The sequence below is a fragment of the Phoxinus phoxinus genome (assembly GCF_949152265.1).
Source record: "Phoxinus phoxinus genome assembly, chromosome: 20".
Taxonomy (NCBI): Eukaryota; Metazoa; Chordata; class Actinopteri; order Cypriniformes; family Leuciscidae; genus Phoxinus; species Phoxinus phoxinus.
Window position 1 is genome coordinate 11,485,400 of NC_136895.1, and position 24,973 is coordinate 11,510,372.

The 24,973-nt window shown below is 36.8% G+C and overlaps 2 protein-coding genes across 3 annotated transcripts in view; one reads left to right on the forward strand and one right to left on the reverse strand.

Moving 5' to 3' along the window:
• Positions 1-1,603: 1,603 nt before the first annotated feature.
• senp7b (SUMO specific peptidase 7b) overlaps positions 1,604-24,973 on the reverse strand; it is a 34,546-nt gene continuing 11,176 nt past the window's right edge. For both annotated transcript variants that reach the window (XM_079592373.1, XM_079592372.1), the window contains exons 9-22: positions 21,341-21,481; positions 18,347-18,380; positions 15,227-15,436; positions 13,099-13,331; positions 10,233-10,315; positions 7,674-7,790; positions 7,475-7,594; positions 7,162-7,254; positions 5,419-5,555; positions 4,600-4,664; positions 4,407-4,450; positions 4,195-4,263; positions 2,790-2,940; positions 1,604-1,966 (exon numbers count right to left, since the gene is read on the reverse strand). In XM_079592373.1, the coding sequence (XP_079448499.1) occupies positions 1,820-1,966; positions 2,790-2,940; positions 4,195-4,263; positions 4,407-4,450; positions 4,600-4,664; positions 5,419-5,555; positions 7,162-7,254; positions 7,475-7,594; positions 7,674-7,790; positions 10,233-10,315; positions 13,099-13,331; positions 15,227-15,436; positions 18,347-18,380; positions 21,341-21,481 (1,644 nt within the window). In that variant the 3' untranslated portion in view covers positions 1,604-1,819. The remainder of the gene's footprint in view (positions 1,967-2,789; positions 2,941-4,194; positions 4,264-4,406; positions 4,451-4,599; positions 4,665-5,418; positions 5,556-7,161; positions 7,255-7,474; positions 7,595-7,673; positions 7,791-10,232; positions 10,316-13,098; positions 13,332-15,226; positions 15,437-18,346; positions 18,381-21,340; positions 21,482-24,973) is intronic.
• Positions 8,413-24,973, forward strand: part of LOC306987803 (uncharacterized protein) — a 96,319-nt gene continuing 79,758 nt past the window's right edge. Inside the window, exon 1 of the mRNA XM_079592379.1 lies at positions 8,413-8,441. The gene's annotated coding sequence lies outside the window, so the exon portion shown is untranslated. The remainder of the gene's footprint in view (positions 8,442-24,973) is intronic.

The window sequence follows — 24,973 nt, forward strand, 5'->3', positions numbered from 1 at the left end:
CTGCTGTTAAAACTCTAAGATGATTTAAGTCAAAATCTGCTAAGGAGTAATAATGGAACAACGGTTTTAAAAAGTGATTTTTCACTCTCATTTTACAACAGGATCTGCATTTTCATGGTTTAAATACTCGATTTCTGTTATCAGAGAAAATAAAAACAACTTTGTAAAGTCAAAATCACTCCTTTCCTTGTAAAAAAAAAAGAAAAGTCAATTAATTTGCGATGGCTGAATTTTTGACAAGCCAAACATGTCAGTATATGAGTAACATGCGATTGATTTAAGCCACAAAATAAACAAGTATAATGAACCACGCCAAAAGCATTTCAAACATCTCCAGAATGTTTTATAATTATCCAAACATTGTTAACACTGCTTACGCATGTTATCACGTCCGTCAAAAACTTAGGCTGGCTGTCGGTAGGGAATATTAGAACTGGAAACACACTCTTGGGCATCTTTCACTTCACTGAATACTTGCTGGCTAAGACGTAAATAATTATTTCCTCACGATCCATCGGTTTTCAAATCCACATCATTTGAATGTGCAACATAGATGTCTGTCAAAAAAATAACGTACGGTAGTATTTGCAGGAAGGTCACGCACTACCGGATGCTTTGGCTACATCAATGCTTTCAGTCAGAGACGATAACGTGCATAATACAGTACATAACACACACAAGTGTAAATGTGTTCACCGCTCGCTGAAATTGAGTGAATTACTTCACACTGCATGCTAAAGAGAATAAACGGCAATACAATTGAACAACTTTGCAGGGTTAGTGAGCATCACTCAACGTGTTGGTTTTGACAGACATTTGTGTGATTCTAACATTCCTGATTTGAATATTTTCAACAATTTTCTATTCTTAACTGATTTTTTTTTTACTATATAACTTTGGCAATAGATGAACTGTCAAATGAGTGATCTTGAGATGATTTCCATGTAGTCGTCCAATTTGACTCAAAATGCATATGTAATATATATATTATAATAAACCTGACAGGTGATTTTTTAAATAAAATTTAGTTTGAATACTTTCTCCTCAGTTGTTTATAAGATTAAGGCAATTAAGTTTGATAAAATGTTGTTTAATTTTCCAATAAAAGGTGATACATTTGTGCATGATTTGTTACATTTAATTACTACTTATCATATTGTGACTAATAATGTAAATATGCTACACTGCTGCTGTTGATTATTCCTGCTGCCGCTGCAGAGCAAGTATGGACTCGCTACTGATAATAGATGCACAGACACACTGCGGTGAGCATGTAAGCTGTAGCTGCATAAACAGACATAGATAAATCCTGTAGCAGATCTAGACAGGTGGAGCTGGGGGAGGTGGAGGGGTTCAGAGGAACTCGGATAGCGCACTGCAGGACTAGCTTACAGCAAACACTGAACCAGACTATTTAAATGTTGAGCAAGCAATCTCACTGTATGCAGGATCAACAAAGGCCAATCATAGCTCGCAAATTGCATGTAAAGGACCGATCAGCCTGCGCCCTCTAGAGTTTCATGACTGAAATAGATACACACACACACACACACACACACACACACACTATGAGGAATTAAAAGAATAAATTCAAACTCAAATTTAAAATATTCAACTTTTTTTATTCAAGTAAACTAAATATTTGTGCAGAAATCAATAAAACGAATAAAATTGCGTCACATTTAAAAAGCCATTTTAATACAAATAAATACAAAGTTAAATTATAAATATATCCTTTATCTTTTAATTAGTAAAAAAAAAAAAAAATGACAGGCCCTAATTGTTGCTTGTCTACCGACAGGACATTTTCCCGCTGTTTTTATTTGAGGCTCTGCTCAGCCCCGCCCCCTTGTCTCCGGTAGAGCTGCAGCACCAGCTCCCGCAGCTCCTTCCTCTTCATGCGCACCTGATTCCGTGGAAACCAATGCTCCAATCGCAGAGGGATCTCAAAGTGAACCACCGGATTCTGAGTGGAGAAAGTTGATCAAATCAAGGAGCGATTTATTGCTTGAGTAGGCACTTATTTTCAATAAGTATTTACTTCACGACCGCTAAAAAAATACGTTCTATATAATAACTACATTCGCCACGTTTTCATTATCACGTGACCTATCAGCGTCAGTTGCGTCGCTTCACTGCCATTCACAAATCCTCTCCCGTGGCCTCATGGGATAGTAAAGTGTCCATCCTAACCACACTTCAGTATCTCGCAGGAAGTAGTAGCCTACTCTTTTATGAGTACTGTGAATTCGGACATACTTCTTTTGTCTCATACTGATTTTCGCCTACTATATAGTAGGGAAGTATGCGATTTCAGATGCAGCCAATGTAACGCTGACATTTGGAAGCTGGTTAGGACACTGCAAAAATAAAGTGTTACCTGAAAATCTCGTGTTCCGCATAGGATCGGTTTGCGATGGTTCCCTGGCCCCGGTATTAACTTTTTTTTTTTCTGCATCAACTAACTTCATACTTAAAAGTATGTAGTTTTCCATTTCTAGCGCAGTACATGCTTTACTACGAACTGGTACTCAGTTCAAGGCTGCAAACAAAACAGGCGTAACTTGAGTTCCTGAGATCCCAATCTCTCACTTGCGTTACTGAACGGCTGAGAGCAAAATGTCAGGCAACTTGGATGACCAACGTTTCTCTAGTGCTGTAACGTTAGACTGTACTCTGACATTTAGCACCGAGGGAACTAAAAAGCACTGACCCGGTACAAAAAGCTCCACGTAGACGAGGTATCGGGAGAAAGCCAACATTATGCTATCAGCTCAGTATGTCGGTACCTGCAGGAAGCTCTCCACGTACTGCAGCAGGTACAGGCCACAGTCGCTGCTGTTGTCCTGGAGCGGGACCCTACAGAGACTCCCACTTAAGCTCTCACTGGTAAACGTTCGAGCGCTTCCTTTCCGAACCTCCCATTCCACCTGCAGGTACCTGAGGGAAGAAGCCACATTTAGTTCTCTGACATGACTGAACACAATGAAACCTGTCCAAACTAAGGCTGCAAGACATATCGAAATTAAATCAACATCGTGATACGGCTTAGTGTGATTGTCAAATTGCGCAGGCTGCAATTTAATACATATATGCATATGCGCTTCCGGTTTCAGAGTGAAGCGTGGCATTTATACACCTGACATTAAGCATGTAACTGAACACAAGCTTCACTCTGAAACCAGCAGCGCATACTTTTTTTTGCTGGGAACTCGTCAAAATAAAAGTTTGATGGGTTACTGTTCGAAAATGAAGAAATTACGACGTAAATATTAGTACAGCGAAATAAATAGAATTTCTCAATTTTTATTTTACAGGGCTAAATTACAGCGTTATTACAATATATATTTATATTTTTAGTAATAATCACAATAAAATCATATCTTTTTTATTTTATAGTCATATTGAATTGGTCAAAAACTGTGGGAATGTAGCCTATGAAAGTATGAAAATATTGAATTTCTACATTACACATTATTTTTAGTGCTAGTAAATTGCACAAATTAATTAAGAAATGTCAAGTAACACATTGAATTTAACATCACATTTTTAAGCTTTTCCTAAATCATTCAGCCCCTAAAAATATTTTGCATTTAAAGTCACCATGAAATCAAAATGGACAATTCTTTTTTTTGCAGTATATAGCAGTATTTATTATAAATGATTAATCTGTGCACATCTTTTTTTGTTTAAATCATGTGTCCTCGTACACTTTATACCAAATAACTTCTCTTCTTTTCCCTGATGATGTGTTTACTGGCACGAGGGCGGGACAAACTGTCACTCACATGAGATCCGCCAATAGCAAACCACAACCATCCAACCAATTTCTGATAGACAAAATCCCGCCCTTCCCGTTTCACTCGGATATACAGTACGTCACAATATGAAAGAGTACACTATCGCACCTTCCGTTTCATGCCGACTTTAGTCTTGTTCAGCCTATTCATTTATTTTTTATATAAAATCACCCCACTCACTCTATACTGATTAATTCTTTCCACATATAGCTATTCAAGTCATCTGGGGAAGATGTATTTTTTTTACATATCGCAGAAAAACTAAATAATTGCAGTGTTAGTTTTTCCAATATTATGCAATCCTAGTCCAAATACAGTTTAACATCAATACAAATAACAGCAATTGCATAAATCCATTCCGTTAATTGAAATGTCATCGCGGTGAATGACTCACTCTCGTAACAGCGTGTAGATCCGCTGGTGGTAAGACAGCTTTAGAGAGTCCATGACCAGAATACAGGGCCTGGGGTTCAACCGGGAAAAACAGATAAAACAGCGGATCAGATAACGGGATCAGGAAACCATCTCACCCGAGGAGCCCTCTTTTAGCACGGCAGGCTAATACAGTGCCGTGAAGAAGTATTTGCCCCCTGAGAGATTTTTTACCTCCTCTGGACGGTCTCTCTTGTGCAACTGTGTGCTGTGCAGTCCTAAAAACACACAAAGACCCATCAGATTCCTTCATGCTGGTTTACTGTTCATAAACATCAGTTAATAAACTGAAGTTCAAACTGTAACGTCTATCCAAAGATTGTCTGATGATATCTGAGTATTTCAAATGTGTGTGTAGTGAGATTACCGGTAGGCCGTGTGATCTCGAGTCGCTGAGTTTCAATCCCTTTCCTTTTGGCAGCTGTGAATTGTCTGGAATTACAGAAAAGAAATGTTATCAAAAATATATTTTTTTATAATTTGTATTTTTTTTGTGTCTGTTCTGAAAGTTGGTTTTATCTTTACGATAAGGGCACAACATGTATGATTCTTTGGAGTGTTTAATAAAATATTTATAGTTTAACAAAAAATGTAGCATTTATTAAAAGAGAGAAAACTACTTCAAAAATCATAATTTATCTGACAACAATGGCAACAAACTGTTATTGTATAATTTTTATAGAATTTAATGTAGGAAATATTAGCCCATGATGTATATGTATATTTATATGTACTCACACAACACACACACCACACACACACACGTTACTGTTAAATTTCCCCTAAAATGAGTGACATCTGAAATTAATATTAACAGTATTTCATTTTTAATAATTATCTAATAATTATTTAATAATTGTAATGTTATAGTTAGTAAATAATGATTTAAAGAACAAATAAAATATTTTTAAATAAAGATTTTCACACACAAGGTGTACAGTTAATTGCATTAATCAACCTCAGCCTTTGAACTCTGTTACCAATGATATTTTAACAAAAAAAAAAGTTTAAAAATAAAAAGGATCGCATATTAAGATGTAATAATCAATACAACCTCAACCCTGGTTAAAAAAAACAAACGAAAAACAAAAAAAACAAATTTAATTAAAAAAAGAAAAGAAAACAAGAAATCATGCATAAATAGTTACACACATACACACTTAGTTTGAAGGTGTGTGAGTGATACCTCTTTGACATTCCCCTGCTGAGCTCCCTTTGGCTGTCTGGCTCCCATCCCGGGACACAGGGGTTTTGTCTCTCCACTGTACGTGCTGAGTCCGTTCCAGACCGGGGAAACAGATCACCACGAGGTACCAGTGAGCCCTGGACAGACAGTAAACACAGAAAACAGCAGAGGAAGTGGAAGTCAGTGATCTCTGATAAAGCCTGATTTACATTGCCAAAAACATCCTGTAGCAGCAGGTCTGGATTCTGATACTGCTTAAACAACTTTTGATGTTATTCAATATAAACATAAATATATGTATCTATCTGCTCTGAAATGGCAAAAAAAGAAACAATATTTACCTACATATATTTCAACTAAAACTATTATGCTATAAAATAACTATAAAATGATATACTAACTCATTTTAATCTGCTAAAATTCATAAGAAATAGTAATATTAAATTTATTGAATGCTGAAAATATAATATATTATTAAACATTATATATATATATATATATATATATAACAGAAATGTACCAAGGATTGCAGAACTAATCTAATGAAACGGATATGATTGACGGAATTCAGATATGAATATGAACAATTGGAAAACACTGTGCATATTTGCTATGTCACCCAGTCCGAGTACAAGATCTCCTCATCCCAGAACTGTGAGAATGGACATTCCCGAGCTTGTGAATCAGCTGTTTGCCGTGTCGTACTGTGCGAGTGCGCGCATGTACATGTTTCAGTGAATGTCCTAATGTGGCAATTTGCTTTTATGAGAACATTGAGTACGACGTCAGAATTCCCCGTTCCCTCTCTCTCGGAATCACGGACTCGTCTGACCTCGTTTAAGAGATTTATCCTCTCGTCCACGAAGCATAATCCAATATCCTGGGCTGTCCTCGGATATCAAACAATGCTGAACATCTTCACAGGGCTTCCTCGTTCAGCTTGGCCATAAAAACGAAAGAACAGTCTGTAACGTGAGTCTGAGATGTCGTAACTATTTGCGAGGATTTGCGCAACGCTCTGACGTCGAAAGTACACCAAGTTGATAGTCTCGATTCGTTTTGTCTCATTTTACTTGTTGGGAATTCGCTCTGTTCCAAAACATCAAGTTTCTGCAAATATCGATTATAAATAAACATACACTACTGTTCAAAAGTATTTGAACTGTTAATACTGTATTATTTCTATAAATAAATGAATACTTTAAGACGCATTAAATTGATCAAAAGTGACAGTAAGCACACTTATGTTACAAAAGATTTATTTCATATAAATGCTGTTCTTTAAAATATTAAGCTGAATTTTCAACATTGATAATAATAATAAATGTTTATTGAGCATCAAATCAGCATATTAGAGTGATTTCTGAAGGATCATGTGACACTGAAGACTGGAGTAATGATGCTGAAAATTCAGCTTTGATCACAGGAATAAATTACATTTTAAAATATATTCTATAATAATATTTCACAAAATTTCTGTTTTTACTGTATCTGTGATTATATAAATGCAGCCTTGGTGACAAAATATATATAATAATAATAATAATATTATTATATATAATATTATATATATATATATTCAGATTTATTAAGATTAGCACCATTTATATATATAGATTATATATATAGATATATATACATTTATATACTGGGATATATATATATATATATATATATATCCCAGTATTTGCTGCTAATCTGAATCGTGCATATGTGTGTTTAACATTTAAATTCCCCACTTACTCCTGATTAACGGGTATAAAAAGGTAGTCTTTGCTAAAGATGTCCACGTGACGGGTCCATGTTCGCACTCTCTGATGTCGTCTGTGTGGGGCTCTGTGGGAAAACACCACATAGACATTCCCATCAGCTTGAAACACACAATTTAGCAAGCAATTGTCTCAAATTCACTAAAGAAACTTACATTTTTTGGTGTACTGTCACTTTAAATGCACATACTGGATTTAAAGAGACAGTACACCCAAAAAAGAAAGTTCCTTTAGTGAATCTGGCTGGAAACCAAAGACTGTGAAAAAGTCTTTGAGTGATTTCTTACGTGCTGCCGGTCTCTTCCGGGCAGCTAGTGTCTTTTCGAGTGAGTTGTTTGTAGAAGAAGCTGCTGAAGATGTGAGATCTTTCGGCCACATCCTTGTCGGCTCTTTCCAACAGAAGGTACCTGAGGGGAGTATTCAGTAGTAGGGTAAGGGAAAATATTACATCACATTTCACAAGCTCAGAAGTACCACTGGACTCACTTGAGGTAGAAGTCGATGATGACGTCGTTGAGAAACTCGCCATCCTTGAGGCACTCCAGGTCCTCGGTTGTCACTGTAATGCCGCCCTTGGAGGGGGGAGGTGGGTACTGGATCAGCCTGGTGGAAAAATTTCAAACAAAATGTAACTCCAGCTTCCAAAAATACAATCCTCTTTGCTAATCATGACATATCAATATTGACTTACAAATTAAATCTTAATTTCACTGCCCGTATGGAAACTTCAACAACTTGATGGAAAGTTAGTGGTATGGAAACCTCTCAAAAGGGCCAGGGAACGTCAACGTTTGGGTTCCAGCTACTGAGCTTATGGCTTAACCATTGCTTTCAGAAGAGAAATTAAAGGTGAAATATGTCATTGCTGCACCTCTAGTGGCACCAAAAAGAATTGTAAAAATAATGGCAAGTTAAAACAAGTTTTAAACACTTCCTCGTCTCCCATTGTGCGGATAAACAGGTAGTCCAACCTAAAACTGAGGTAAGTCAATCAACATAAATAAATGTATGTTTTCTTTGAAACACAAATAGGTAATTGAACCAGAGTTTATCATATAATGGGACGCTTTCACCTTTCTAAAGACTGGTTGTATATAAATATTTCTTTTGATTGTAATGCAATGACAATATACTTTAAAAAAAAAAAAAAATTCTACAAACAACATTTAGAAAAGAGTGGTGCAGGGATGATATATTTTTGTCCCAAAGTCAATGGGTTTTTTGAATGGGTTTTTGGTTAAATGGCTTAAAAAGGTCTGTGGTGAACACAAGCTCAAGTTACTTTCACGTACATCAGTAATACCTTGTGATTTTTAAAGATATTACTTGTTGTCAGGGACATTAATCATCATCTACAAGTAAACTCATCAAACTCACACTTTCACAGCCTCGTTATGTTAAGAATAACGCTACTGCAAACTATTATAATGCAAACATTCAAGGAATTATTTGTAAAAATAAAGACTGAAAGAGTTGTTGAAGCTTAACGACGTTGACGTTGAAGTCGTGCGACCGTAGTGTAGTTCGTTTATAGTCGTTTAGTACGTTAGTACGTTTAGTACGTTTGGCTTTTAATTCTGGCGATTGCATTCAGGCTTCGAAATTCTGAAGCTGTGTTCATTTGTGAAGATTATCATGATCAGGGGTGCACATAACTGGTTCGCAGGTACGCATGCGCGACAAAAATCAGGAATGCGTAATGCCACTTGTGTTACTGCGCACCTTTGCATACTTTAAGGGTAACTGTCGCCAAAATGCAACCTAGGCAGTGTTAATTATTTTTTTTCACAGACGAAAACGAGAGGATAACTAAATAAAAACCCGTATTAAATGACGACCACTATAACGAAAATGTATTGACATTTTCGTCAACGAATAAAAACTAGACGGAAATGTTAGGGAGGGACGATTGGGGAAGTGATCCAGTCAGAACTGATTTGTGTGTGTGGTAGATGCGCACATGTGAATTGTAACGTGCTGATCTACCGGCGGCACACGAGTTGGCATGCGCTTGATCCATGTCTCAAATCGTTAAAAAATGTAAACGTCTGGGAGAAAGAGAAGAGCAGACATATGGATAGATCTGAATAAGAGTGACTTGGCGCGAAAGAGAGCTTTATTCGGTATGTTTTTATTTGCGAACACACACACACACACACCCCGAAGCGTGCAGCCCTGCACATAGACAGCTACAGTGCGCTACGTGCAAGGACTGAACTGAGCTCTCTTTCGAGTCTGAATGGACAAATACACACACCATTATGTCTAAATGTCCGTTTTGGAGAGTATTCACGTAAACACAGTCGGTTATGTCTTTACAGAACGTACAGTTGTGAGAATATCGGATGTGCATCAGCAATGCAATTGGATCTGCACACTCGGTCTTAAAGTGACAGTGCATAATAAACCTAATGCCTTCTGTACACTTAATTGATCAAACAACAAAATAAAAAGAGAAAATTCACTGCTCTTTAATAAGGATTAATTATATTTAATTTATACAAATAAATATATCTGAACAATCAAATAACACTTCAAATTTTTTTTTCCAATGGTGTTTTCTATCATTTTAGGTCGTTTTTTTTCACACTGATGTAAATTTAAGTGTCCGTTTTTTTTAAATAAGTTTGGTTTTAGTTAGTTATTTTTATGCTATAAAAACGGGAATGTGACGTCATGATTGACAGCTGTGGCCATGGTACATGTGGGGTGAGTACCAAACACCATCTCCTGGTACTCACCTGAGTAACTCACTGAAAAGGTTATGTCCACCCCTGATCATGATGAATAAAACATGCAAGAATCATAAACTTTACTTGATAACAGAGCTGATTTTTGGCAATAATTCAAAAACCATTGAAAAAAATCCTATTGAGTTTTTGTCGAGGGAACCAGGATGATGCGAACTTCCAGGCTGACCTACAAAAATACATTACTTAAGCACTCTATATGACATTTTTGTATTATTTTAAATTAGTCTGTATACATGAAAATATATAGCTGCCTTTATATTTTAGGAAATACAGTGTCATCATATTGGGGTACCTGCGGGCTAAGCTCTGTTGCCGGCTGTTGCTCCGGAGCGGTCTCCTGACCGTCGGCAAGCTGCTGGTCCCACTCACGTTCTCCTGTTGGGGAAAAGTGAACACGGTCAGATAAGACTCTAAACAGTTGGGGATACTCCAAACACCTGTGGTCGGAGTACCCGAACCTACTGACCTTCTCATTGGCTTCGGTTTCCACTCGAGCATGCAAATGGCATTGGATTTTGTTGAAAAGGGGATTGTAAATATGGGTTGGGAAAATGTAAAGAGAGCAAACATGATGTACTCAAAGTGGCAGTGGCGATATGGGTTCAGAAAAAGGAAAATGAAAAGTGAGAAGGCCGACGCCATGTGCTCTCTTTAGGGCGGATTGCCGGGCTCAATTTCTGTTGAGCGCTGAGCCAGATCATAAAACGCAAGAAAGGAAAGAAAGGAGAACGCGTCTGAGGTGGCCTACTTCCATCGCTGCCAGCTGGCACCATCAAAAGCGAAAAAGAACGTGTCACGCCCCAAGAGCCCTGACGCCCACACGCAGATGCTGCCCCAAAAAAGACCCACATACGTGCTAAAGCTGTAGTACCCCCGAAATGCAGCAGCCGTGAGCCCCCGCACACGTCATAAAGACTCTGGAGAGAGTGACACAACGGCCACTTCCACAGAACCCGAGAGAAAGGGAACTGCTCAGCTACTATCCCTAAAAGCAGCCAACTTTCCTTCTCCGTCTCATATCTACACACCGACACAGCCTCCATGGACCATGGCTAACCTCACTCCTGCTCTTATATTGGGCCGTATAATTCCTCTGGTGCCTCTATCATGCCTGCACTCAAGTTCCTGCCAATATCTGGCCAACCCATTGAACACTGGAGGAGGAAGCAATGGAGAGGGGCATAGGAATGGATAGATGGACAAAAGACTGAAGGATGTATGGATGAATGCATGAACGAATGACTTAACGAATTATTGGACAAAGAAACTGAAGGATGGATGGATAAATGAATAGATGGATGGATGGACAAAAGAAAGGAAGAATGATGAAAAAAACTGAAGAGCGGATGGATGGACAGAAGAAAAAAAGAATAGATGGATGGACAAAAGAATGAATTAAAGGAACACTTCACCCATTTGCATTAGACTTTGTATCTTTAGAAACCCAGTCATATTTTCGAATGGTCATGGTTTATTCCCTTATTTTCCCCTGAGATGGGAGAAATAAGGATTTAAGTGTTCCACTTCCTGCTTTTTATGACGCAAAAATCGTCAATTTGCGTCATAAAAAGCAGGAAGTCAAATTTCTTTGAATAAGGGTAAGACTACAAACACTAGCTCATCATTTATCCAGTAGAAGGCGCTGTTCCGCATGTTTTCAACCCGCCCATAGAGGGATCTCACTCACAGAATGTACATATAGTGTCAGCCATTCTTTATTAGGAAGCTAAGCTAACAGTTTCTTATTCTGTGGAGAAAGCTGAGTAGCGCGTGACCATCCTCTTTTTCCCGGACATGTCCGGCCGTCGAGATCGTCCAAAATGTCCGGGATTCGGCTTTTGCTTTCTGCAGTCGCATTCATAGTTTACATGCACACCTTTTGTTTCAATCTAACTGAATTCATTCCGATTGGTGAATCTGAGTGTAGTGTTTACATGAACGCTAAACAAGTGATCGTTTGATGTGCGTTTTAACATTGCTAGGAAAATTCCCGCTCCTCCGTGCGAGATACGAGACCGGTGCGTCTCACAGGCGCCGGCGCCACTCATCAGTAATCACGCCACCGGGCTCGCATCGTTCTCCGCGGCCGTCAGTCTCGTTCCTGCTCGTCACAGTAAACATGATGAATGGCGACTGAAGAACGCAAAAGCCGAATCCTGGACATTTTGGGCGACATCAAAATACTGGGCAGACTCACGGAGACTCACTAGTAGCATAGCCTTGTTGTTTACTGCGATCTCTTACCGGTAGGCGTGGCCTCCTAGGGCAGCGAAGCAAGTGCATTCTGGGAGTTGTTGTCTTTCATCCCCATAAGCCAAAAATACATTTTCTGGCTTTTCTCAGTCTAGAAGGCTCCAAATTAAAAAATAATTTCACATTTCTTCTACATAAATGACCCATTTTAAATACACATTCATCTTTCCAGAGGTGAAGTGTTCCTTTAAGGATGAAAAACTGAAGAATGAATGGATAGAAAAAACAAAAGGAAGGATACGATAGACAAGATGGATGGATGGATGGATGTATGGATGGATGGATGGATGGAAAAAAATAATAATGGAAGAAAGAAACAGATGAAAGGATGGACAGAAAAAAAAGACAGATGATGCACTGATGAATGGACACATGTATGGACAGACAGACACAAGAAAAGGAAGGATAGACAAGATGGATGGATGGATGGATGGCTGGATGGATGGATAAATTAATAATGGAAGAAAGAAACGGATGGATGGACAGAAAAAAGAATAGATGAAAGGACAGATGAATGGACAAAATAATTGATGGACAGACTAAAGCATGGATGCCAGGAACAAAGGTATAGATGGATAGACGGACAACCAATGTTTGGATGAATGGATGGATGGATGGATGGATGAAAGAAAGAATGGATAAAATGATGGAAAAAACAATAGATGGATGGATGGAGGGACAAAGAAATTGATGTTTGGAAGGATGGGTGGATTAAAGAATGGATGAAATGATGGAAAAACTATGGATGGATGGATGGATAGATGGACAGATGGATGGAAAGACAAATAAATCGAAGTGTGGAAGGATGTATGGATGGATAAAATAATGACCGGATGGAATATATTAGATGGAAGGACCAACAAAGGAATGACTGGATGGATGGACAGACGGATGTGTGAACTGACCTTTGCGGTGTCCTGTCCAGCGTCCTTCACGTTTTGTCCCAGCAGTGAGAGGAGGTGTTCGCCCTGTGGGTGATAATGAAGCTGATTCAGCCCATCCGCCCAGGACAGAGCGTTACTCAAAGTGCCCTGACCGTATTTCAGGCCAATCACGTCCATGAGAGACGCCAACAGGGCCGTCTGAAGATCCTCCAGCTGACCAGTCAACACCAGCAGGACAAAAGGACAGGCCTGCCCTGGAAAAACAATACAGGAGAACATAAACCACATTTTTTTCCATTTCTTTTATTATTAATTGAGTTTGCTTCATTCGATTTGTTTGTCTGCAGCATTTAACTCAGATCAGATGGTGGATGATCCATCTAGAAATGCTCACTGGGTGGCCAAAATTAATAATAATAATAAAAAAAAGTTCGCTAACACACAATACAACTCCAAACACATGAGCACCAGACTGAATGAATTAATCTTTTAATGGCCGCCGAACACACACACACACACACACACACACACACTGCAGGTAATGCCTGTATGTTAATGCTTTAATACTGGTTGACGGCTCGTCACACGAGCTTCTATAACCGCATGGTGCCATTAAAACTGGCTGCACTCTCATTACAGAGATCAAGGGTGTGTGTATAATGTGTATACTAAGCAGGGATTGATACATGGCGATAATCACAGCCAATTAGAAAATAGGGTTAGATGTTTCATATACAGTTATGAGTAGCAGGATTTAGGAACACTGTTCAATGTTATTACCGCTTTTATTTTTAATAAATGTATTGTTATGCTGTTTATTGAATAAATGTTAATTATTGAACATGTTATTGAGAATAAATCATAATAAAGAGTATAACAGCTCATTAGTCAAGCTTTTTACAGTTGACTATGCTATTTCTGATAAAACATATAACATAAACAAATACATTTTTGAATAATAATAATAAATTGTATTATTAGATAAAAAATATTGAATAAAATTCCGCTGTAAAAAAAAGAAAAAAAAGAAAGAAAAAGAATTTGAGGAAAACATTACAATACTAATATTTCTGGGTGTCTTCATTCCTTCATTTTCAAAAGTTCAAGCTTTTATTTTGGGAGAAAACCACAAGAAAAGCTTAAAGTTTCTATTTTGTTGACAAAAGCCGCTTTATAAGTGCTTCTCCTTACAAGTTCGGGAAGATATTTGGCGCATGTTGCGTTACCAAATGCAAGTTACAAGTGACCTTTTACGTTTACTGTGAACCGAGCCGCTTTGAGCCGCTGAAAACATCGAACCATGAGCGGTTTGTGTGTAAAAGAACACAGTGCCACACTTCACTCTGAAACACACATTACTATTGAATTAAATCAAAGCCTTCACGATTTCATTTTTATTCCGATTAATCAGCCCTCATTTATCATTAATTAGCCCTCGTTTCACGTTTTTGAGTAACATCGCAACTTGGCGCATTGATATAAAAAAATATATGAATAATACAATTTATAAAAATTATTATGAAACATTTAAAAAACTATGAAAAAATGATTTATTTCCATTTACTGTACACAAACATGCATTATCCAATCAGATTTTAGAACCAGATCTGCTTTAAAATGTTCATTTTAGCACAACTACAACAGTGCAATAGCTACAACTACATTTTTGATGTCTACTACACTCATGTACCATATTTATGGTCTTTATTTATAGTCATTAGTGAAATGTTTACTTGATTTTGTTTCTTGATTACGTGTCTTGATTACACAAGATAGTAAATAGGACTTTGATATCCGTCAAGACAAGCCTAAAGTTCGACACATGCGCAGTACAGCTGATTTTCTATTCTTTGCAAGATGTGAGAGGGCAGCACTGAGTCGTATCATTTAAAACTGCACAATACTACACAATAGGATTAGTGCATATTGCCACCTAGTGGACACTTCGGTCTTTACATTCACCTTGCGCAAGCACTTAAGTATGCGTAGCATCCACGTGAACACAAAAATTGGGCACAAATTGCTCTTCGCGGGCCCTCTTAATGATAAAAATGACGTCACGTGGACAGTGTGCGGACCACCGTGGAACGCGGACGGCTCATACAGCTCATGTGGATCCCTACCAAGAGATCTCCAGTGCAGGCCTTACCTGAAGCGTGTACCGTGTGCAGCACAGACAGCTCTTTCTGAAGAAGCCTGGATTGAGCATCCGACACCACGAGGAAGAGGAGAGAAGGGGCGGGCTCTTCCGTGCTCGATAACAAGCTGCCGTCACGGGACAGTCCGCCGTCCCACACGCCGTACAAGCACAGCTGAGAGCATGACACGCTAACGGCTACCTCACCCTCCCCATCCACACCTACAAATACAAGAAACGAGCAGGATTATTTCACTTTGGTTACAGAAATGTTTAAATATAGTATGACGAAGCTTCGCTAAAAAGTAAAAACACAACTGTTGAGTGAATAATTCAACGATTTGCTCAAAACATGCAAAAAGACAAGTGTCGCAACAGCCGATGTAACCTGCTGAAAAACACTGAACAAATCTTTTCGGTGAACGGACTCAAAACAGATTTACGGATTTACGGAAGGACAAATTTATTTTACTTTAAGTCAACATTTGTGGTCTATTTTCATGTTGTTTTACGGTTTATTTGGTTAAAGTCGGCATAAAATCAAAATTGGCCTATATATTTCCAAAAAAAAATATATATTTTAATATTTAATCAAAATGTATTAACCAGCTCGTCCTCCAAAACGACTATCCTATTCTGTGGACGTCACTCAAGCTGTGTCCAAACATCACACACTGAGTAGCAACTACATTTTATGACCAATGAATTTCGCAATGTTAAAAAAGTACGTTTTATATAGTATAAATGTGTGTAGTATAAATTAAATCTGGACGTACCACATTCGTTAGAAATAGTAGGTCTAAACTCTATAATAAACACTAAAAAGTTGGTCACACTACATTTTGTGTACTACATACTGTAGTAGGCATTTTCCGACGCAGAGTTAGACTGCGCATGTTAATTATTAAAGCATAATGCTAACCAACAGCCAAATAGCTACTTAGCCACTGATTTATCAAACTAGAAATGGAACATTCTAGTACGTAACACCAATTGACCCTTCGCAGGGAGCTTGATTGACAGGTGATCTGACCAATCATACTTCGCCATCCGCCATTTTGTAGAACAAAGCAGTCAGGAGAGTTAGTAGATTAACATGGGAGGATTTGAACTTGAGAAACGGAGTGTACTGACGTCTTTCCGCGGTTAAAACAGCATTCCTTCTTATGTTCATTCATGTTTATTTGATGCAATAAATGAACTAGAAGGAAGAGATGATCGGTTCACGAGCAGCTTTAACTGATGCTCTACAGAGATCTGTCAGACACATTAAAGAGCCACAAAACGGTATTTATTGTTTACATTTCTATTTAAAAAAAAGACCAAATTTGAAAGGTGAGACTTTGTTTAATATGTTTAATATCAAAAGTAACCGAAAAGTAACCTGGTCTGTCCTGTATGTCACGAGTTGTCGGTGTACTCCACGATGTGTTTTCCACTGCGTGAGAACATGGTGTGGCGTGAGAGCGGCGTAGCTTGTCGGACATAGCGACAGTAACTAAGGGGAGCGGGTCTTTGCGAACGGTCAATTTGTTGCGATCTAAAGTGTGCCACCATATATTTTCTCTTGTTAAATATCCCTCAGAAATACATCACATTACTGAAGTCAAATGGCTTTCAAACGAACTAACTTCTAGGCACAAACACGAACAGCTAAAAGCCACAAACCTATCCCGAAGGCTGCTTAATTTGGCACAAATTATTCATTGTATTGTCTCTCGAGTGCGTAGCTTATGTACAAAGACCATAGAAAGCTAAGAATAGAGAGTCACTTGTCTGAAACCCATATAAGCATCTTATACACACACAGGTGCTCTATTGAACACATTCAGTAATACTGGGATGACTGAAGTCACACAAATACGTTCTCTGCTCTTCCTCTGTCTCACACACATAAATAGAGCCTTAATCTGAGCCGTCTTAACGGTGAAACTAAGCGAGAGGAGGGAGAGAGAGAGAGAGAGAGAGAGAGAGAGGGTCACAGACAGTTGAGGAGAGCTGTCACCCGGGACAAAAGAGGGTGAAGGGTCAAAGAACTCTGCAGTCTGCTGGACGCTGATCCAATGAGCGAGTCGGGTGTAATTACTCTTCTTCGCCACACGGGGCAGCCTTTGCATATAAAAACTATATATAAATCATCAGAAATGCTCACTGGATGTTTAAATTGTAAATCATTATTGCCCTAACTCACTCTTCTCTTTGATAACATGCACGTGTCGTACAATATAATGTGAAACACCTGCTTAGACGGGTCTAGTTTTCAACACTCTTCCCAGCTTGAGCACCAGACTGAATGAATTAGGCTAGTCCTTACAGTAATGGTCACACACACGTACGCACGCATGCACGCGCACACACACATTTATAGTTAAAGTATTTTTAAAAAATATAATTTGATAATTATAAATAATTATTAAATAAACTATTAAATGATTAAATCACTGTTTACATTTATCATTTTAAACTATAACTGTAGTGTTTTTACATTTATTATTCAATATATTTATTTTAAAATATATATTTTTCAATTGTATAACTTGAAGTAAATATATTATCGAATAATAGTTAAATAAATGATTAAAACATTTTATTTTTACATAGGTGTAAGCATTTTAGCAAATAAATTAAATAATTTTATATTTATAATTAAACTATATATATTTTTTACATTTACCATTTGATATATCATTTTGAAAAATATTTTTAAATGAATAGGATGTAACTAGGTTATCAAATAATTATCATATAAATACATTTAAATGAAATTGAACAATTCAATTGTACATGTATTATTTAATATTCATTTTAAAGTTATTTTTAAAATAGATATTTTTTAAATTGTATACAATTCAGTGTAAATATATTCAATTAATAATACATTAAATATGTTAAATATTAATTATAAGTATAATAAATATTATTAATTATTACATACTTTTATAATTAGCCTTATATTGTATTATTGTTAATTGCTATTTAGTATTTAGATCGATTCATTATTTCAAAAGTATTTATTAACTCAGATGTTGATGGTCAGGTTTCTTCTTTCTAGGTTGTTCTTTCTCCTCATTTCTCAATCCCTATAATTTGTTTTCTAAAAAACATCAACACCATATTATTACTTGTAAATACCTTTCAGTGGTACAGAGATTCCTTCATCTGTGATCTATAAAAGAAAGAGGGAAAACATTGCATTAAGAGAAAAGCCAAGCACGGACGGGACAACAAAAGCCGTTGACTCCAGACTACAAAGTCTGTCCATTTAACAGATTGACGATATAAAAGAGTCGTTCTGCTGTTGTTCTGCCACAGATGGGAAAGCAGAAAAGAACAGAGTCAATGAACACAAACCAGAGCAGAGGATGTTCAGGCTGGGATGAAGACAACAAACGCTTGACACAACCGACGCCAAACTATACGCATTATATTCGACATGAAGCAGGAGAAATGTATAGAATAGACCAAATTTGTGTTAAATATAGATGTGTGTAACAAGGCATTTATTTTCTTGATATGAATGAAAACTCCTATATTTAATATTATATTAAAATATGACTTTTAAATCTTAATTTGTTTTTGTAAGGCAAAAATGCACAATTTGTTGAAATGATATAGTTTGCATGAAAAATAAATCAATTATTTTACATGCGCCAATTAATGATGACATGGAATTCGCATTGAATTGAATCAATTTGAATTGGCAAAAATTACTTCAGTGAATCATGAATTGATTGATAATCACATAGTTTTAAAATGTTTTTATTTAAAAATATTGTAACTATTATTTTTAACTACTGTGTGTATCTGTAGTAACACATTATATATAAAAAAATCTTACTTTTTGTCAACCGTCTTTTTTGGATAAGTTCATATCTATTTAAAAAAAAATGTCTTACCATCCAGCATCTTGGATGATTTTTACTGAGATCATATTTTTTATATACTATTTTTAATATTATCGTTATTATTATTATCCGCCATTTTGGTGGTTTTTACTGAGATAATTTTTTTTATATACTATTTTTATTATTACACTAAAAAATGCTGGGTTGTTTTAACCCAAATTTGGGTCAAAGATGGACGAACCCAACCGTTAGGTTGACATTTTTAATTTAAAAATTTAACGCAACGGCTGGGTTTGTCCATATTTGACCCAAATTTGGGTTGTAACAACCCAGCATTTTTTAGATCTTGGAAAGTTTTTACTAAGATCATATTTTTATATACTATTTTTATTATTCACAATAATGCACATTTTATATTATTATACATATTTAACACATGTATTCAATTATATTATTTACATATTGATCTTGTTTGTTGACCACCTTGATTCACAGTTTTGGGTCATCTTTCAAAATTTTACATTCATATATATATATATATATATGAACGTAAAAATGTATTTACTTTAAAAAAAAAGTCATCTTTTTCTAAAGGTTTAATAGACAGATAGGTTTTTAATTTCTAGATGGATTTGTTCAGGCTTCACGTGGTAAATAGAGGAATCTCTCTAGGTTTTGGAAGAGATAGTGACCTGTTAAGCAGATCCACGCGTAACACACACGTCCCTCCTGGCTACAAACAGCCCTCGCTCGATAAACACATCCTAAACAAACGGCCCCCTTCACGAGACCTTAACTATTGCCTAATGGCTTGTAAAGAGAGAAGAAAAAACCCTGAAAATAACACTGTGTCATGTCCTGTTGAAGCATTAGTGGACAAACAGTGATAAGCGGTGCTGTTCTCCACGGTCAGGGCCAGTTTAGGTTACAGACATCGTTGTTGTTCTAATAAAAACGGCTTTCTGCCGCTCTGCAGTGTTTGGGGTTTAACAGTTGGAATTTTCTGGCAAACAACGGTTTCGTTGGTCTCTTAATCACATCTGCAGACCGACGTCGACTAGCTGTTGTTCTGTGGTTTGTAGCAGGACCGGCCAATTAAAATACTGGAATAACAGATGTCCTTCATTAAACAAACAACAACAAAAATCAGACTGCGTGATTGGCCAATGTGCTGAACGAAAGAGCTGGAAGCATGTGTTGGAAAATGATCCGGAGGGAACTCGAAGATCCACCAGATAAGAGAACTGAAGGGGTCATGACATGTACCTTTTTTATTTTAATGTTGCTTGAGGTTCACTTATAATGTTTATAAAGTTTTCACAAAAAACAAATATGCGGAGAAACTAGTATTTCCAGACCCTCTGTCTGAAATGATCCATTTTTAAAGGGATAGTTCACCCAAAAATGAAAGTTAGCCCATGATTTTCTCACCCTCAAGTCATCCTAGGTGTATATGACTTTCTTCTTTCAGACGAACACAATCGGAGTTATATATATATATAAATATATATTTATTTAAAACAGTTTCTGTTTTAAAGTCAAAAGTGCATCCATCCATGATTAAAGTGCTCGACACGGCTCCGGGGGTTTAATAAAGGCATTCTGAAGTGAAGCGATGCATTAGTGTAAGAAAAATTTAAATTTTTAACACGTTACAAAGTAAAATTCTAGCTTCCGGCCAAACTCACTCTACTTATGCCTAAAGCGCAACTTACGAAACTTGTGTCGTCAGAAGTATCGTAGTGCGTTATGGCGTAGCGTAAATATCAGCGGTTCGTCTCATTACTCGCATAAGTTGCGCTTTAGACTTAAGTCAAGTCGTTATGATCGTTTAGGAAATAATCGGAAGCTAGTTATTTTACTTTATAAAGTTTTAAAAATGAGTACTTTATGATGGACAGATGCACTTTTATGATGGATAGATGCACTTCAAACTTCAAAACAGTTTCTGGACTTCAAAACAGAAACAGCCATTCACTGCCATTATAAAGCTCGGAAGCGTCAGGGTGTTTTTTACTCCGATTGTATTCGTCTTAAAGTAGAATGTCATTTACACAGAGGATGACTTGAGGGTGAATCAAACATGAGGTAATTTTTATTTTTGGGTGAACTATCCCTTTAAGAAGCTTCTAAGGCTTATCAGTAAATAAATACCTCTTATATGTCAAAAGGTCATATCATGATGACCCCTTTAAGATCTTCTGGCTGATGTAAATGGTCTGAACCACTTTTCTAATTGAATATAATTACGAATGATATTATCAGCGCAAGACTTTCTCACCACAACGGTCCCGTTCGCCTGTGCCTCGACTGTGTCGTAATGAAGTCTGGTGAAGTCCAGTTCCATGATGGAAGGCACTTCTACTTTGGTCATTGATCTTTCACCTCCTGCGTTTGCCTTTGGGCTCTTCTGGATCCCAGACTGAAGCGTGAAGAAAGAGAAAGTCATCAGAAAAAAAAAAGACCTTTACTTGTTAGCTACAACATTGTTCGTGTAAATAGACAAACACTTGGCCAGAAATATGGCTCAAGTTTGTAAAAACTTCAATAAACTTGAAAATTACTTGCTTTTGATACATTATTTAAACCTATTATTATTGCCTCGTTGTTATATAGGTATTTCAAGTCATTTTAAAGGCTATTCACTTTATTATCATTAAAATATTATCCAATTTCTAAATTAATTGTCAAAATAATTGACCAATTACTCGATTACCAAAATATGACAGCCATTTTGTGACTTCCAGTCGAATAAATGACTATTTTTCCAGTCATATTCTGTCATTGAAGATTTCTTATAGTTTCTGAAAAATATAATCTCGTGAACCCAATAGTACCCAATGTGTATCGTCTCGTCTCACTTGTAAATTTAACCCCAGTGACTTGCTGTCGTCTGAATTTAGTTATTCTCATTTTCCTCGGACGGAACGGAAATTAACAAAATCTGCTTTTCTTGAAAGACAAAAGCACGGCATGTTTCTCCTTTCGTCTGCATGTCAAACTGAAGGTGAATACACTAACTGATATTGACAAACACCTGAGTCGTATTGCTCTAATCAACCTCAAACATCCCGAGCCTGTGATCAGGAGCCCAAAGCTTCTCTCAAAGGCGTTTCGAGTTCAGAATCGAGCGCACATCCAAAATGCTGCATTCCAAACTCACAAGCCTCTCATTCCGGAGAACCACAATGGTTTTGTCCACCTGTCACGAAAAACAATGCGAACCGAAGACGTGTCCAGCTCGGACAAATAATCAGGGTTCGTACAGACTCTGTCAAATGAAATTCCAGGACTTTCAAGGACTTTTCAAGCACTACTTTTATGGATTTCAAGGACTTCAATCAGCACTTATCAAACGATATCTTTATTATTCGTTCTTTTAATCAAATGACATATATATGATGGTATCTGATGTTTCACTTCATAGAGATCAATCCATTGACCAGCGCTGTCAGGCATGGGAAATCCCTTAACCATTGAAAGGATATTGAAACAGATTTTTTTTTTTCATTAATATGATTGACCTGAAGAATGAAAGTTGTATTATACTTATCATATACTTAATATCATGCTCATAGCCATGCGAAATAGCTCTATATCTCAGATGGCTGCAGCATTCATTTTGCGTGAAATGATTTTGACATTGAAATGATTTTTTCAACAACAATTTTGAATATTTATTTTTAATTAGGGATGCACCGATACCACTTTTTCGGTTTGTGTCAGAACGAGTCCGATACTTTCATTTTTGGTTCTCGCCGATATCGATAAGCAGCGAGTAATTTATTTGTCCTTTGTTTATTAACATTAAAACACAGCTCCCGGTTTATTAAACTGCTGCCCCTTTAAGACCGAACGCACGGACCCCGTTTGAACATGGCTACGTTCACTTGAGATAACCGACTTTGTTTACTAGGATCCTCGCCAAGACGGGCGTTTTTACATGATTTTTTCTCTTATCAGCTTGCGCAGCACAGCTATCTGTTACTACACACGCTGCCTGGTAGTAGGCCTATCGGTTGTTGGTATCAGAGCTTTTTACGAGTGCGAGTACATGAGCTCGGTATCGATGCATCCCTATTTTTAATAATTCAAGCACTTTTCAAGTACCTCTTCAGGAATATGGCTGTTTTCAGGGGTTTTCCAGGACTTCAATTTCAAAAAGTCAAATTCAAGCACCTTTAAGCACCTTGTACGAACCCTAAATAATATTAACCATTCTGACAATGGACATTTGTTGAAAGAGTTTGGTGAATCGTAGTAAGACAAACTGGAAACTCCACAACCATACTGAAGAAATCTAGACTTCAAAAGACAGATGTACATGATTCTTCGGCATGGTTTCAAAGCTTCTTTAAATTAAGAGTTACACACAAACGGGAGTGTGTTAGGATAACACTGATGGGGACATTTAAAGATCAATAAATGATGTACCGTGTTTATGATTCCACATTAATGAGCTATTCTGCGACAGAAAAGTATTTATTCACTACTGTTAGAGAGTTTGGGGTTAGACAGATTTTTTGTTTGTTTATTGAAAGAAATGTATACGTTTATTCAGCAAGGATGCATTACATTGATAAAAAAAAAAACTGACAGTAAAGACAGTTATAATGTTACAACAGGTTTCTATTTTAAATAAACGTTCTTTTGAACTTTCTATTCATCAAAGAATCCTGTAAAAAAATGATCACGGTTTCCACAAAAATATTAAGTGGCGGAACTGTTTTCAATATTGATAATAATAATCAGAAATGTTTATTGAGCAGCAAATCCGCATATTAGAATGATTTCTGAGGGATCATGTGACACTGAAGACTGGAGTAATGATGCTGAAAATTCAACTTTGATCACAGGAATAAATAAAAAAATAAAAAATTCTAAAATAAAAAATGTACGCATTTTAAATCATAATAATATTTATGACTAATATTCTGATATATGTAACTGTTTTTACTGTATTTTTGCTAAGAGTTAATGCAGCCTTGGTGAGAGACTCCTACCAACCTCTACCTTTTTTAAATCGTAAACTGAAAGACAATAGAAACTATCAACATGCTTTTATTTTCAATGTAAACGTGTTTATTTTCAACATGTTAATGCATTCAGTTTCTTTTTAATAATAATTTTTATATTCTGTTTATATCATGTATGAGAAATGTAAATATGCTAAAATTAAATAATAAAACAACTTTACCCACACTTTATGGGCTTAATTTCACATGTTTTTGACACGTTTCGCCTAATGAGTTTGGCAGGTAGGTGGAATTTTTAAGAGGACCCATTATGCTTTTTTACATTTACAGCTGTGTGTAATGTTGGCGTTCTGCAAAATTACGAAGCAAAAAGTCACTCCAAAAGGAGTTATTCTCTATATCTCCCTGAAACGCCTTAGTCTTGAGTTTTCTTCTGGGAACAAACACGTCACAATATCCGTTATTTAAGTAATACGCAAAATAAAATGGCGAGGCCTGGTTGAGTTAGTTAGTAGTGTATTAAAACTCGTGGTTATGGCAAGGGTGTGGCATTTCCCAAACACGCTCGAAACAGTTGACCAATCACAACACACTGGTCCAGTCGACCAATCAGAGCACATTGAGCTTTTCAGAAGGAGGGGCTTCATGGAGACAGGAAGTAAACAGAGCGTTACTGACAGACTGGGAAGAGACAGAGGAGCTGCAACAATGTCAAATATGTGAAAAATAATGTTTTTGGACAATAAGACCATGAAAACCTATTCTAATAGATTCCAAAAGCAAAATCAAGACTTTGTAAAAGTCTATGTATAATTATGGCCACTTTAAAGGGTTAGTTCACCCAAAAATGAAAATAATGTCATTAATGACTCACCCTCATGTCGTTCTAAGCCCGTAAGACCTCCGTTCATCTTCGGAACACAGTTTAAGATATTTTA